This window comes from Calypte anna, chromosome 7 (genome assembly GCF_003957555.1).
Source record: "Calypte anna isolate BGI_N300 chromosome 7, bCalAnn1_v1.p, whole genome shotgun sequence".
NCBI lineage: Eukaryota > Metazoa > Chordata > Aves > Apodiformes > Trochilidae > Calypte > Calypte anna.
Genome location: NC_044253.1, coordinates 10,033,167 through 10,049,884, shown reverse-complemented (window position 1 = coordinate 10,049,884; position 16,718 = coordinate 10,033,167). Strand labels below are relative to the sequence as shown.

Here is a 16,718-nt window from a genome sequence, read left to right as displayed (position 1 = left end):
GCCTGCTGTGTTCCCCTGGGAGCATCTCTGGCAGCATCACGTGCTGCAGGTGCAGGATGCTGGCCCCTCAAGTTGTGGAGACAGCCAGGAATGTCAGCTGCATTTCCCTGCCCATAATCCCCATTTCCATGCACAGCACCTCACCCTGCTCACCAGCACCCACCCCAGGCCCCTCACTGGTGGGGATTTCTGCTGTTCACAGTAAAGCAGCCCAGCTTTCATCTCTCTGTGAAAGCCCTGAAGAAGAAGAGAATTTGGAAGACTTACATGGATTTTTGACAACTTTTCCATCTTTTTGCACGTGCCATTATTTCCAAGAGGCTCTGGGAGATGCTTGACAAGTCTGTCCATAAGGGAAAGCAGCCCCCAACACTGGCAGGAGGCTGAGTGGACATGAGGTATGTGAACTGTCCTCCCAGGGCAGCAGGAACTTGCTCTGGAGCCCTCCTTTCCACACATGGGGATCAAAAGCCTATTTGGCACTTGATCTAGAACTTCATGGAGCCTGTCATCTCCTGCCATCTGTCCATGGGCTGCAAACCCCCTGGGCCTAGGAGCAGATGTGGAAGCCAGAGGAGCTGACTTCTGGTTGCAGATCTGGCTCTGAACCTTTGCTTTTCTGCTCCTGCACTTCTCACCCTGTCATTTGACCCCCTTCTTCAAAGCAGACCAAACCCATTTCCCTAGTTAAGTGATGTATTAAATGATTTTGGTAGCATTTAAGCATTTCTCTTGTGAACAGGCTTTTATTTTTAGTTACACATACAGCACTTAAAGCAGTGATGTGACTGGAGGGGTGTTGTGATGTAACATTTTATTAACTAATAGATGGAGTTTTATGTTAGGAAGTATAAAATTTACCCATTGACTCTTCCAGTATTACCTAGCAGTGGTAGTTTTCTTTCTGATACTTCCATGGTGAGGCAAGGGGATAAAAACTTTGATAAGGCAATTATTACAAATGATTGTGCCTTGGAAGTCATTAGAAATGTAGCACTACTTGTTTATAGATCTATCCATTACATTCACCATCGTAGCTGCATCTTCTAATGAGTCATTTAGAAGTATAAAATTAATATAAAGTGTTAGAAGTGTTTCTTTTTCATGATCTCTAATCCTTCAAGAATGGAAATCAGTGAATACTAAGGAGATTTAGTGCATGCTTCAGGGCAGGAAGGGGAGGATAGATACATATTCCAGTTTGGCCAAAAACCAGACAAATGAGGATGTATATGCAGATGAGTTGATGCCTGGGGTTACTAAGTTGGTAGGAGATGGTCTCACTGAATGAAAAGTGACAAGTGATGGTTATCCATAGAATAGCTTCTTCTTCCTTTGCTGCATTGTGCGAGTGATACAAATTAATCATGAAGATCCAGCTCTCCTTTTGCACATGCACAGGTGGGAGACAAGATGTTGTTCTTCATCCAGTGTCTTCTTGTACCCCAAGTTCTTCCTGCCCATGGGATCCAGGGGGGCATATGCAGGTCCTGGACCTGTAGAGCAGCAATCACTGCCTTTGAGCCCCTCCCTTTTTGGAGGCTTCCAGGGTGGCCAGAGGTCCACATCCTGGTGTCTGTGCCCATCTGCACCCTTCAGATGGGGCTTTGTGCACTTTCCTAAGTGAAACTAGGACCAGGAAGAAGGGCTGGGAAGAAGATGACCCAACATGAGACTGAAAGAGCCCCGCTGACTCCCTCACCTGCTCACATTCCTGCATGTCAAGCTGAGCCACCCCATCACAGCGTGACATGTTCTCCTGCTCCCTCCCCACTGCAGAGGTGCCTCCCAACGTGGCTTTAAAAAAAAAAACAAAACCAACAACAAAAAAAACCCAAAGGTATAAATACTGCAATAGTATTTAAGTCTTTAGACTTAAAGAGTCTACTCCGGGGGTGTAAGCAGAGGTTGACCCTTTCCAGGATGCTGGAAATGAAACATATGAAATCTTGCTGCTCTTGGGAGCATCTGAGAGTCCAACCCATCACACTTTTGCCCACCAGGTACAGATCTTTGGGACTGACTGGCTACAGGGTAGGAACTGAAACCTTCATTGCCCACATGCAGCAGCCCCCACTCTTTTCTGGAGTGCAGAGTGTAAAGCACCAGCACTGGTGTATTGTTTCAGCCAGAACCATGATCATGGTGTTCTCTATAGGTGTGTCCTGAGGGATCACATTCTGCCGAGTGCTAGGACAAAGGGTAGTCCTCAAATGGTGAGGAATTTGTTGATGTAATGTATATTTCCATGGGAGAAAAAAAATGAACCTTCGTCAGGGGTGAGTCCATTTGTGCCAGGTTCATTCAGTCTTCCTGGTGGTGAGGTGGGAAAACCAACCCTGAGGTCTCAGTGCTGGTACCAGAGGTTTGTCTGAGGCTTTGAAGAAGAGCTAAAAAAAGCAAAATGAACCTGAATCTTCCCAGGTGCCTCCTTGAATGGCACCCTAAGCCATTAACCTTGGAAAACTATTTATAGAGCAAAATTTAAATGTAATCCTTGAAGATGCACCTACATTATTTTGAAGGGTTATTGCTTCTGCTTGATGGCCTGATTTCTGAGCCACTGCAAAAACTCCAATCAGCTTCAGCAACCACGAATTAGGTCACTGCCTCATTTTTCAAAATAGCACTGAAATAGATAGTAACAAAGATATTTAAGGTGAGATAAACCACAGTGGTGTTTGTGTTGCTTGATGTCAATTTATTAATTTACATTTGGAAAAGAAGGTCTTACAATATTATTAGAACTGTTAGTGAGGCTAAAATGTGTACAATGATGTTGATGCTGCATGGGAGAACTTACTGGTGTTGTCTTTGCTCTTCCCAACTTTGCCTCATTGGTATATATAAGCCACAGAGGGACAGTAGCTTTTCAGTCTTTGCTGACTTGATCAATTAACTGGTTAGATAAAGTAACTCTCAGTTATCCAAACCCAGTTTCAAGTTGGAAGGTTTCCAGCAGTCCCGTGAAATGACTGAAATTTTACTTGTGATAGACTGAGTTGTTGCAGGACCTAGTGTGTTCAGAAGGTGAAAATAAGGCAGTGTATTTGTTTTAGTGCTTTCCTTTTCTTCCCTGAAGCTAAGAAGTTAAAAGACCTCTCCCCAAAGCTGGGTAGTGACCAAAGTGCTGGTGAGACATCCCAGGTGCATGCTGACTGCAGGGGTGACCAGGGGCTGGGGCCGGGCACAGGGGAGCACAAACCACCTCTGAAGAAAGGAGTTAATGGCTTGAACATTATCACCCGAGCAAAGAGAAAGCACATCCACCCTCCTCAGCCTCAGTGTTGTGCCTGTGACCTGTGATGCTTTATGGGAGTTCAAGGAGCTGTAATTTCCATGTACTTTCCAGGTGTGCATGGGTCTCTTCAGTTGTCACTGGAGCTTGCTGTGTCTGCCAGTTTTTAGAGGTTGCTTGTGGCCACTGGTCAGTGCTTCTGTGGTTCTTGTCAGGTTCACCACCAGTACCTCCTGAAATCAGACATCTCTGTCGCCACTGCCCAGACAAATAAATGCTTTTATTTCTTTGTGTTTTTCAGATAATCAACCCCAATTTCATTCAAGAAGGTGAGTTAAGGACAACAGTGCACTGACTGGCATGGAGGGGCAAGTCAGCAGCTGTGAGCTAGGGTGGAACAGCAGGGTCTGCACCCACCAGCATTTCCAGCAAAGTTGCAGCTCTCTGATGCTCAGCAAGAGCTGGTGCTCTTCCCAGGGGAAGCAGTCTTTCTAATAGCTGCTCAGTTTCAACATTCTGGGGCTGCAGATGAGGCTGAACCTCCTAAACTTGCCTTCACAATGTCTCACCCTCCTGCCAGAGCACAGGGCTGGGGGGTGGACTGTCCTCGCTCCCTCCTTTGCTGAGCTGTTAATATCTGGCTTTTAATGAAGGGGGAGCTGTGGTAACAGAATGCCTGGACTCCCAGTTGTTTGGTGCCCAGATCCCATAACTGATCCTATAAAATATTCAATGGACTTTTATGAAGAACATCCCCACCTGAAGATTAAAATAAGCTGTCACGTGTGTCCACATTTTTTTTTTCCAGTGGCTCCAGAGTTTCTTGTGCCATTAGTGGACATCACATGCCTGCTTGGTGACACAGTGATGCTGCAGTGCAAAGTCTGTGGGAGGCCCAAACCAACAATAACCTGGAAAGGACCAGATCAAAACATTCTTGACAATGACAACAGCACAGCCACTTACACGGTGTCATCCTGGTAAGGTCCCCTTTGGATCCCAGCATAACTGATTGTGATGATCATGTTGCCCTCAAAAATGGCACCAGCCAGGCTACAAGGCTCATCAGAAATGCAGTTAATGGGGTCTGGCATGGTGTCCTGGCACACCTCATCTAGAAAGGGTCAGAATCTGGGGCCTGGGTACTCTGTAGTTTCCCAAGCTGACACTGGGTAAAGCCCCAGAGTGTGTTGCTGGCAGACATGAGTTTGCTCTGATTGACTTTTTGAGCCAGAAGCAAGTAATGTTTCCAATATATTTGTTTGGCTAATATTGCCTCCACATTGCTGGGGCTTCTCTGCTTCAGTCTGATGCCATGTTCACCCTTGGTAGGAACAGGAGCTAAGCAGAGCAAACCCTTTCCAGCTCACAACACCTGTATCTCATTTGTCTCTTTCTCATCTCATGGGCAGAGGTGGTAACTCCTGCAGCTTTCCTGAGCCTTTCCTCTGAAAAAAAACCCTCCTCTTTCTTAAAAAAACCCTGCATGTGCCCCTGGGAAGGCTACATCTGGCTGTGCTTGAGCAGAAGGATGTTTGTCATGATGTTCCCAGCCCAGCTAAGAGGGGAAAAGGAAAAATATCTTTACAGCAAGCACTGGGGATCTGAAAAGATCTGGAGTTGAATTCAGGTCAGGTAACAGCCTGCTGCTGGATGCTCTTCTGCAGTTTATGCATTTGTTTTTGGCCAAACTGCAGTGGAAATCTCCAAGAGGCAATCTTTCATGAGAACATTTCAGCACTTCTGGTGCAGGCTGAGATGAATCCAGGGAGCACAAAGTCTCTGAGAGTGAAAAATGAATGCTAGGAGAGAAGGGATTTTACGTGTCCAATAAAAAAAATACATATCTGATGGAGAACTTCCTTTAGAGACCATTGGCTTGTGCAGCTGCCCCAGAGCACCCAAGATTGTCTTTTTAGGCATTACTCAGTAGGTCACTAGTGCCTTCAGGCATCTGGCTAGGGTTGGGGTGGGGAGATATTTCCATACAGGGTTCTGTTTTCCATCACAGTCTTTTGCCTGTGCATTGGCTCCCTGTGCACTATCAGCACTTGTATTGTCTCAGTGCTCAGATTTGTTTTTCAGTGAAGAGATTGCCTGCCAAGGAGAGGCCCAGCAGAGCAGTGCTTGTCTTACAAATCTTCCTGGCCTGAGTGCCTGGATTGCTGGGGGAGGGGATATTTCTGTCCTGTTTTAAACCAGCATAGTCAGACCAGGAAAAGCTGCAGTGTTCAGGCAGTTGCACAGGCTGTGTCCCTCTGAGGTTTCTGACAGATTATGCATTCAAGAACTAGTCTACTTTTGCTATCAAGGGAAGTTGTTGTTGCTTTAAGCTGTGTCTTCAGTGCAGCTAAAGCAGCTCCAAAAGCAAAATCCTTTAATTCAGGCCAATTCCCTTACATTGCATATTGAAGACAGCAATGTGCAGACTGAAGCAACTATTTACACACAACTCTGTAGAGCTGTTTATTTGCTCAGATTGGCCCAAAAATTGAGTGTCTTTCATGAACTTTGTGCTCATTCTCCATCCCTGGCTGTTGTGCAATGTCCAGCCAGGGGCCTGGCAGCCACATTAGATCAGTGGCACATGTTCCAGGGGTCTGAAGCTCCCCAGCAGTGTCAGTCATCCTGTGCTGTGTGACTGTCTTCTGCATCTGCAGGAAGCCAAATTTCACTGGCATATGTGGGATTTAACTGCAGAGGAACAGCAGCTCAGCATCTTCCAAGATAGGAAAGATATGACTGGGGAAATCTTTTCAGATAGATGGAGTATAAGCATCCAGCTCTGGAGAGGCTCAGCACATGTTCAGCTCCTGGGCTTTGCTTACTGCTTGAGTGATCCTTCCCCATCTCCTCCAAGGCCACAGCAGACAAGTAGATTTTGCCTGGCAAGCAATTTAGACCATTCTGCTTGAAGGTTTCATTAGCAGCCTAAATCTGACTTAGGGAGGGGTTGTACTTGGGCACTGGATAGCTGAGGGGATGTTCCTTCAAATGAGTGAACAGGATTTGTGTGCATGTGTGTTAGTAATGAGGCAGGACCAGAAGTAATGCTGTAAAAAGCATTGGCTGGTGAAGCAGCACTTTGTAAAAGGGCTTCCTGCATCCACAGTGACTCCGGGGAGCTCACCTTGAAGATCTGCAACCTGATGCCTCAGGACAGTGGCATTTACACCTGTGTGGCAACCAATGAACATGGAACTGCATCAACCTCTGCAACCATTAAAGTCCAAGGTAGCACACCTGACCTTAACATGCAGGGGTTTTGCTGTACAGGGTCCCTGGGTGGGGGTTGGGAGCACATGGGAACAGCTGGGGCAAAGGCAGCCAGGCCTGAAGCTGTGCCTGGTGAACTGAGATGTTAAAATCATACACCAATTCCTCAGCCAAGTCTCCCACTGATGGCTGAAGGCATTGCAGACTCTTTGAGCTTGATTAGGGTGTCTGATCAGAAGCATCACATCTGGGACATGAAAATGCATTGGCACTGGTTCAGCTCCTGCATCCTGCTCACAGTGCTGCTTCCCAGGGGCTGGGTAAGGTTGGCTGGGGGAAGCTGAGCTCCTTCAGGAAGCTGAGCCCCTGGGGGGATGATGTTCTGCCTGCCCTCTGGGCTTTAGAGTCTGCCTGGAGTGGGAACCTGGGGTCCACTGACACTGATTTTTGGCCTCCCTTTCTCTGTGGGGAATGGAGGAGGCAAGAGTAAGACTTGGGCTGGGTGAACAGTTCTGCAGGGATTCAACTAGGATACATGTCTCCTGGCCTGAATTCTCAGTACTGTAATTAGTGACCCATTTAATTGTAATGAATATGAAAAGATGAGTTGATGCTCATGACCTCCAGCTCTGGGAAGGGATCTGGTAACATGAGAGATGAGGGGCACCTGCTGTGTTGAAAGGGATGTCAGAAGAATGAATGTCTAACTGGTGACTTACAGCTGCAGGAGTGTCACAAATGTTAAAAAGTTGATTTGTTTGGTCTCCCAAACTGCCCTAGAGACATATTTTCCCCAATTTATCCAAACAAATTAGTAGATGCACTACCTGCTCCTGTGCTGTAGGGAGCCTTGAGCAAAACACAGAAGGATTATTGGTCATTTGTCAGTCTGCTGCCAAACATCCCAAGCACAGCAGGACTCTGCAACAGGTCTTGGGCTGGAGCAAAAAGGTGGCAGGTGAAGAAGTTCTGCTGTTACATCAGCTGAGCTCAGACAGATCCTCTACACCCAAGGGGTGATTCTCCCAGCTGGTTTCACAGGGAGCTTTCTGGGGCATTGCAGTCCCGATGACCACCAGCTGAGAGCAAGAAAAAATCCCTCCTGCGCTGTAGTCCTGTGAGGTCATGTTAGGGCCTGCCAAGAGAGCACCATGCCAAGCAGCATAGTATGGAAATAGCAGATCCATGGGGGCAGGTGACCATGGCCATGGCATTGCCTCTCCTCTGGGTGTGCTGGTAATGCTCTGCAAACCAGAGTGCTGTGTAAGTCACTGCAGCTGCCCCACGGGGACCTGGTGTGCCTGATACACCTGATACACAGCAATAGCTCTTGATGATTTGATGCTGAACTTGGTGCTTGTTTTCCCTTCCCAAGGTGTCCCAGCTGCCCCAAATCGCCCCATTGCTCAAGAGAGAAGCTGCACCTCTGTGATCCTACGCTGGCTACCCCCATCCAGTACAGGCAACTGCACCATTTCAGGCTACACTGTAGAGTACAGAGAAGAAGGTAAGTGATTTGAGCTGTGATTGATGGCTGGGAGAATGAGAATGAAGTAAGTCCCCTTTTTTTTTTGGCACGATAGATCCCAAAAGCATCCTTGCCACCATGGGGTGCCACTGGCTGAACTAGCCATCGAATGGTTTGGGTTGCAAAGGGCCTTAAAGATCATCCAGTTCCAACCCTCCTGTCATGGGCAGGGACACCTTCCACTAGACCAGGTTGCTCAAGGCCCCATCCAACCTGGCCTTGAACACTTCCAGGGAGGAATATCTAACCTAATCTAATTTAATGTCTAACCTAAATCTCCCTTCTTCAAGTTTTAAACTACTGCCACAGCTAAACTGCTAGAGAGTTCAGCTCATTCCTGAGCTGTTTTTTATCCATCACAATTGGCCAAGTGAGGAACATTTCCTTCTTCGCTTGTTTAGACAAACTGAAAGGTGGCTGCAACACAAACTAGCTTGCTGTGGTCTGGTTCTGCTTTACCAGAAATAAGTCAGGCTGTGGTGCCTTTGAAAAACCCTGTGGCTTTTAAACCTCTCAGGGTACTGCATGAGTTGGGCAGAGAAAGCCTCTGCTCCAAGTTCGCATATTGAGGCTGATTCCTTCATCTCTATCTCTCTCCCTCTTTAAAATGCAGGCTCACAGGTCTGGCAGCAGTCAGTGGCCTCAACTTTGGACACCTACCTTGTCATTGAAGACCTGGCCCCAGGCTGCCAGTATCAGTTTCGAGTGAGTGCCAGCAATCCCTGGGGGATCAGCCTGCCCAGTGACCCATCCGAATTTGTGAGGCTCCCAGAGTATGGTGAGTGGGCATGGTGAGGACATGGATGGACACAGATGTTCACCTTTATGCTCTCTGCTGGGCTGGGTCCTCATAAAAACATCTATCCTGGAGCTGGCTGGAGTGCAAGGGAAAGCCTGGGAGATGCCTGGAGGTTCTAGAAAGGTTCTTCATGTCTTCTCCTTCAGCAGGGCTCAGTCTCCCTCTGTCACTGAAGCTGGTGCAGTTTCCTAGCAGATCTCTGCTTTCTATCCCAAGACCATTCCTTGTTTTTATCTTTGGGCAACAGGCTCTGTGTCCTGCCTGGTGTCCCCCCTGCCTTTCCAGCAATGCTGGCAGCAGCAGGGGCTTCTGCTGGGCAGCCCAGCTGGGGTCTGCATTCAGCTTGCAGAACCCACCCCTTGAGCAAGGCAATCAGCTTGGGGAGGCTGGAGCAGACAGCCCCCCAGCTCTGTGCTGCAGAGACCCATAGCAGTGCTGTCAGCAGAGCCCACATGTTTTAGCAGCTCCAGTGCATAGCTGGGTCTGTGACCTGTGTAGGCAGCCTGTGCTGGATGAAACAAGAGCTCTTGCAGCAGAACTGTACCTCCCAATTACATACAGACATGTGGCAGGCTGTCTGTGTGGCCCTTTTCAGCCCAAAATTGCAAGGACAAATTTGAATACACCTTATCCATCCCTTTCTCTGGGGAGCTTTGGCTTTTAGTAGTCCAACACATTTTAGCCATGCCTGAGCAGTATGAAACTGGACTCCTACTGGTAATGTTTGCTGTTTTAAGTAATAGAGTCTCACATAATTTTAAAATATGCTGTTTATAGTCCACAGGAAACTCTCTTTAACATTATGCTTTTTTGAATCTTCTTTGTTCTCTCAAAGACTCTGCTGCTGATGGTGCCACAATTTCATGGAAGGAAAACTTTGACCTTGCTTATGCAGAACTGCATGAGATTGGGAGGTAATATTAACCCAGCTTATCACTGCACTAAAACATTGAAACAATGGCTTGAAGCTTTTTTCCCTTGGAGGTTTAGGTTGCTTTTCACAGTTAGCTTGAAAACTGCTGTTTCTTTCAAAGTGAGTTGCATATTTATGATTAAAATACAGACAGGGTAAAATATGGACTAAATCATGTTTTTCAAGATCAGTTGGGATTTGTGGCTTGCAACCTGGCAAATTTGTGAACAGCCAAATCTCTGCCAGCCACTGGCAGCTCTCACAGAGTATCTCCTCTGTCATCTCTGATTTGATGTGACCTTTGGAAGTCATGACAATTTGCTGGTTCAGGATAAGCTTAACCTCAAAGAATGAGTTTGTGGAAGTACTTAAGCATGTGACTGACTAAAATCACATGCCCAAGGGCTTTGCCGACTGGGGGGGTCGACTTGAACAGGACACTGAATGGTGGCTGCATGCCCTGTCAGCCCTGGGTGCTCTGGGCAGGCAACAAATAAGGGGCATCCAGACAGCTCAGGTTAATGCAGTAAGTTTTTCATCTCAGAGATCAGAAGTGAGTAATTTTGGGGCTAAAAGGACAGGAGTCCCTCTGGTTCTGTAGAAAGAAGATTGATGTATTAAGTAGGGGCCAAGCACATGGTTTAATTGAGTAGTTTTACTTTCAGGAATGAAACTGGTACTAGTCTGTATGAGTTTCCTAAATGCTTTCACACCAGAATTTGTTGTGGATTGTTTTGGTTTGTTTGTTTTCGTTTGTTTGGGTTTTTCTGTTTTGTGTTCTTTTTTTTTTTTTCAGGGGGAGTTTTTTATTTAGTTGGGTAGTTTTTTGTTTTGGTTTTGTTTTTTTTAACAGTGAGACAAAATGATTGCTCAGTGATTATTTAACAAGGCTTTTCTTTTAATTGTCTGATAAAATCTGGGCTCTTTAGTAGAGCAAGTCCAGAAGGGAGACGCACAGGTAAAAAAAAAAAAAAAAAAAAAAAGATAGAACCTGTAAAATTGGCAGCAAATTGAACTCAGGGGATATTGTTAGAGGATATCAGTGTAGCTGCACAAGGCAAAGTGACACCATTTGCTCTCAGTGCTTGCTAATCCCCAAAGATTCTCTACACCCAGGATAGGAGGCTGAAGCTCTTTGTTGGAAGATTATGAGCAACTGGCTAAATCTGATTCCTTGTGAAATATTAATGCACTGAATCAAATAGCACTTTGCAAATCAGTCTGTTACTGCACTGAAAACCAGGTGTCATTTATTCATGAGGCTCCTTCAGTATTCTGATTTTCTTTTTATTTTTTCAGGGGACGATTCTCCATAGTGAAGAAATGTGTTCACAAAGCTACACGGAAAGATGTTGCTGTGAAATTCATTAGTAAAAAAATGAAAAAGAAAGAGCAGGCAGCACACGAAGCAGCTTTGTTACAGCACTTACAGCATCCTCAGTACATCACTATCCATGATACCTACGAGTCTGCAAGTTCTTACATCTTAGTTTTGGAACTGTAAGTACATGGAGCTTGAGTTCAAGTGTTTGAGTAGGAATCACAGACCTATTAAAGCTGAGGATAGAAATCACTCTGATATCGCCAGGGTGAAAATTTTGTCACTGTTTTTTTACTGATTGTGATGTCAAATGAAATAGCCATTTTCTGCTGAGCTTCCACTGTCTTTTCTTTACAGTAAATAAGATTCAGAGGTACAGATAAAACTGCTTTCCACTCTGGAAGAGTTTGGGTAATTGGATCAACAGTTCGTTTCATTGAACAGCATCAGATTTATTTGGGCAATTTTGCCCATTTTTTACATTTGAGTAAATGTGTAACGCTTCCATTGTTCTAATATTCTTGGTGAAAAATTCAGTGTAGCAACTCTGCTTGCCCCTATAAGGAGAAACAGCAATGAAGATAAATGCTGCTTTGTTAGTTTATCCAACAAAGTATATTTGGGCTATTTGCTAGTTTATTTATACAGACAAATAAAACTAGGTGGAACTTTTTATTGGGTTAGTGTTCCCATAGAATGTATTACCAGCTGAAAATGTCAGTGATTTTTTTTTTTTTCTGCATTATGCAACCAGCTCTATAAATAAATAGATGAATCCAAATAATTAGGGGGATTTGATTTCAAAGGAATTGCCTCTATCTTTTGAATCCATTCTTAAGCAAATGAGTTTACTTTGAGGTTGTTACATTTTCCAAGGAGACAAGATAACAACTGAAGTTTAATCATTGTACCACTTCCATAGCCTGCAGTATCTTGAGATATCATTAAATACTCATCAGAGCTTGCATTTTCATTTTCTCCACTTTTAAATCATGAATTTTCCATTGCAACTTTGTTTTCAAAGCTGTTCCTGCAAATACCATGTGATCTTTTATGTGCTGGTTTTTATTTGTTTGTAGAATGGATGATGGTCGCCTCTTAGATTACCTAATGAACCATGATGAACTCATGGAGGAAAAAGTTGCTTTCTATATAAGGGACACAATGGAAGCCTTGCAGTATCTTCACAATTGCAGAGTGGCTCACTTAGACATAAAGGTAAGAAGAAAAGAGAATGATCCTGTTATCTAATGCCTTGGTACAGAGTGTTCCCAGCTGTATAGATGGGAGGAGGTGCAGTCTGTACCCCGAAGAGATGGTCACAAAATGGGCAAGCACTGTCTTTCAGACCTTTTTGACCAGAGAAAGGACTTGCTGACCTGGAGCACAAAGTCCTTCTCTTCCTTCAGACAAGAGGTGCATTATTTTCTTGACACACTGATTTGTTCTCAAACCAAATCTCTTTCTGGATTTGATGAAGGGAGGATGTCTGAGACAAGAGAGAGATGCCACTAGCATCGGAGTGAAAGGGAGCTATAAATCCACAGGGTATGGTTTGGGCTCACACTAGTACCACCTTGGCTACCAGGCTTCCTGGGCAGAGCTGGCTTGTGCCCTGGCAGCTCAGGGCAGGTGGGGACAAGCACGTGGCTCTTTCATACCTGCAGCAGTGTGCTGGAGAGCCCAAAGTGAGGAGAGGGGAGGCTGCAGGGGAGCAGGAGGTGGGGGAAGCATCCCCCCTGCATTGTGCTGCAGAGCCTGAGAGGGGAACTGGGTGGGAAATACACCCAGGGAGAGGTTCAGAGGATGAGCAGGCTGCATTGTGGAGAAGAAATTCAGGCAGTGTTTTACATCATGCACAGTTAGATTAGCACAGCTCACACCTCCTTTTAGGTAGCACACTTGGCAGGAGGCACAGCACTGTCCTGGATTTGGTATTGTACTGCTGTCTTCACCAACACCCCAGTTATCTTGGATGACAGAGAATTAGTGATTGAAGTTATGGTCATTTGTTTTGAGTTTTGTGATCTGCAACATTGATTCTGGTTGCCAAGGATACCAGATAATGTCTAATTTTTTGCAGATTTAAGTGGCAATTCAAAGTGGAAAATGTGAGATGAATTTAACTTTCTTGTATAGTGGACAATTCAGCTCCACAGAGGTCTCTTCTCAAATCTCCAAGCCCCAGGCATATCAGATTAAGTAACTTTCATTCTTCTGCTGCCTACTACCACAAAGAAATATATATATATTAAAAAAAAAAAAGATTCCTTTATTGCAGTCTCTTATGTGAGCATTAGTCCCAAAAGGCTAAATTATCCTGGTTTCTTTGAGTAAGATTGAATGTATTTTCTGCTGTGTTTATAGGACCTGTCAGAAAACAGGTTTCACTTAGAAGTAAGAAACTGCACTGAATTCTCTCTTTGATCATAAGATACTTCCCAGAAACAAAGCGAGACTCCAATTTTCTGTGACCTATTTACAGTTCTCCTGAATAAGGGATGCTAAATGAAGTACCTTCTGTTGCTAGGTGGGAAGCAGCAATGGTAGTGACAGCAGACCTGGCCATGGACTGTCTTGTCTCAGGATCCTGCTCCAGAAGATGTTGGTTTTGTAAATGCAGACTGCACAGGAGAAGAACAAGCAGAGAAATTTAAACAGCAGTGTAGGGAACTTTGCTTTATAGAGAGAGCCCTGTGGCAGCAGTAAAACATGCATGGCACAGAAAAGTGAACCTTGCCTGAGAAGTAAATTCAGAAATCATCTTGGAGCCAACAAAGGAAGCAAAGTTAATCCTAAGTCCCCAGAGTGGAGTGTATAGACAACACTCAGTACCTCCCACTGAGAGAGAGATCGATCTTAAACACTGAAAGAGTTGGCAAAGCAGGGGGAAAACCAACTGGGCTGAAATATAATTGCAGTCTGGCTTAGAAGGCACGGTTGTGTGCTGGTGTTGGTAAGGCAGCACTGGCAGCTCCATTCATGTCAAGTGACAGCAACAGGAGTGGCACACACCAGAGTCCTTCCCAGAATACGTGGCAGTGGGAGCAAAGCTGAACATTCTCTTCATGAGGAACATTCCCAGGTGGCCAAGAAGGCCAATGGCATCCTGGCCTGTATCAGGAACAGCATCGCCAGCAGGTCCAAGGAAGTGATTCTGCCCTTGTACTCAGATCTGGTGAGGCCACACCTCGAGTACTGTGTCCAGTTCTGGGCCCCTCAGTTCAGGAAGGATATCGAGGTCCTGGAGCAGGTCCAAAGGAGGGCAACCAGGCTGGTGAAGGGACTTGAGCACAGACCCTATGAGGAGAGGCTGAGGGAGCTGGGGCTGTTCAGCCTGGAGAAGAGGAGGCTCAGGGGAGACCTCATCGCTCTCTACAACTCCCTGAAAGGAGGGTGTAGCCAGGTGGGGGTTGGCCTCTTTTGCCAGACGACTTTCAACAAGACAAGAGGGCATGGTCTTAAGTTGTGCCAAGGGAAGTTTAGGTTAGATATTAGAAAGAATTTCTTTATGGAGAGATTGATCAGGCATTGGAATGGGCTGCCCAGTGAAGTAGTGGATTCTCTGTCCCTGGAGATATTTAAAAAGAGACTGGATGTGGCACTCAGTGCCATGGTCTGGCAACCGCAATGGTGGTTCAAGGGTTGGACTCAATGATCTCTGAGGTCCCTTCCAACCCAATTCTATGATTCTATGATTCCATGATTTCTGCTACAGCTTATCCACATTTATGTAGCCAGTTGTCATCTCAAACAATGGAATCCAAATAAGCCAATCAGATACACAAGTCTCATCTCAAAATTGAAAAATCTGTCAGTGCTCTTTATCAGTAAGGATTAGTTTGGGAAAATAAGCTTCTATTTAGGACAACATTCAAAGTGCCCCTGTGTTGCCCCAGTGCAAAATAAGAATGTTGTCACTACAACTCCAGCATTAATTCAAATGTACAGTATTGTAAACAGCAGCTGAGCTGGTTCCTTGTCATTCACTCTCCTGATCTGTAGCTCTCGCATCTGATTAAATGTACGTTTTGACTGGCTATTGAACCTTAATGAAATATACTTTTTTATAGCAAAAATATAATTGGAGCTTTGTTATTGTCTTTTCAACAGCCAGAAAATCTGCTCATTGATTTAAGAATCCCAGTACTTCGGGTCAAGATCATTGATTTGGAAGATGCAGTTCAGATCACAGGTCATTATCACATCCACCACCTCCTTGGAAACCCAGAGTTTGCGGCACCTGAAGTTATCCAAGGCCTTCCTGTCTCCCTGAGCACGGATATCTGGAGCATTGGAGTCCTCACCTATGTCATGTTAAGCGGTGTCTCTCCATTCCTGGATGAAAGCAAAGAGGAGACCTGTATCAACGTGTGCCGAGTAGATTTCAGCTTCCCACACGAGTACTTCTCTGACGTGAGCCACGCTGCCAGGGATTTCATCAACGTTATCCTCCAGGAAGACTTCAGGAGAAGGCCAACAGCAGCCACTTGTTTACAGCATCCGTGGCTGCAGCCTCACAACGGCAGCTATTCCAAAATCCCCCTGGATACCTCCCGCTTGGCTTCCTTCATCGAGCGCCGCAGGCACCAGTATGATGTGCACCCTGTCCCTAGCGTCAAGAGTTTCCTGATGAGCAGGATGAGCCCAGGCACGTAACACCCCAGCCCTGCGGTCCAACACGGCTGGTCCTGAGGCACAGGCACAAAGTGGGTCTGTCTGTACATAGTCCCATACTCGGCGCTTGCATTTCACGTGACTTCCCCAGCCGTGGGGCACAAATCATCTGGGAGGTGGCAGTACCTGCCCAGTTCCTCAGGACCAAAGCAAAGGCAGGTAATAGCAGTGGGTACCTGCTCCCTCCCCTTGGCAAGCTCTTCCTGGGACATAGAATATTGTTCTGACCACCACCCAAAAAAAAGGACCGTGGGAAGCAAACACCAACTGGAAATGAGAGCCAAAATTGCAGTTGCCTTAACCTTTGTGAGGCAGCCTTATAAGAAAACCTCTTGATCTTGCTGAACTGCTTTCAAAAGGTACAAGAGATTAGGGGTAGGATAGTGGGGGGCAGTGAGACTAGGCTGACCTTAGCATCTGGATTGAAGTCAGTAATTGCTGGAATCATTGCAAGCAATGCTCCAGGTTAACAGATGGATTTTACACATTCTGTATGAAATCTGCCACGATTTCAGTGCAGACTTTGCCTGAGTAGGACATGCAAGATCAGCCCCTTTTTGGATAGGGTTCCGTGGTGGTGTGGCTTAGATACACTCTCGTTGTGTGGTAGAGCTCAGACCCAAATCCCCTGTTACTCCTTGGGCTTTCTGCTGTGCCAAGTCAACACACAGTACCTTTCAGAGCTCTGATAAAGGCAATGGGTGCATAGGAGCATATGTCTGGTTTTGACTAAGCACAATGGGACTACGATGGGGTTTTTTTTTAAAAGCATTTTATAAACATTGTACAGAAATCTTTTGCAAAACCTGTGCATTGAGAAAAGGCTGTGTCCAATTTTTGCAGTATCTGTAAACTAGATGATGATGACAATGAAGACAATTTTTTCTATCACAGGTTTTCAGTATACATATATTGTATCATATATATATAAAATATATATATAAATATATATATAAAAGGATCCTGTTCCATTTCTAGCTTCAGAATTGCTTGGCCCAAAGTCCATCTAAGCCCTTCAGAGTGCAG

General features: G+C 45.5%; 1 protein-coding gene across 1 annotated transcript in view; it reads left to right on the top strand.

The window, feature by feature from the left end:
* Positions 1 to 16,428, top strand: part of KALRN (kalirin RhoGEF kinase) — a 492,333-nt gene extending 475,905 nt beyond the window's left edge. Inside the window, exons 53-61 of the mRNA XM_030454727.1 lie at positions 3,540 to 3,567; positions 4,047 to 4,218; positions 6,351 to 6,472; positions 7,830 to 7,961; positions 8,596 to 8,760; positions 9,617 to 9,695; positions 10,994 to 11,194; positions 12,095 to 12,233; positions 15,129 to 16,428. Coding sequence (XP_030310587.1) covers positions 3,540 to 3,567; positions 4,047 to 4,218; positions 6,351 to 6,472; positions 7,830 to 7,961; positions 8,596 to 8,760; positions 9,617 to 9,695; positions 10,994 to 11,194; positions 12,095 to 12,233; positions 15,129 to 15,674 — 1,584 coding nt within the window. The 3' untranslated portion in view covers positions 15,675 to 16,428. The remainder of the gene's footprint in view (positions 1 to 3,539; positions 3,568 to 4,046; positions 4,219 to 6,350; positions 6,473 to 7,829; positions 7,962 to 8,595; positions 8,761 to 9,616; positions 9,696 to 10,993; positions 11,195 to 12,094; positions 12,234 to 15,128) is intronic.
* The last annotated feature ends 290 nt before the right edge of the window (positions 16,429 to 16,718 follow it).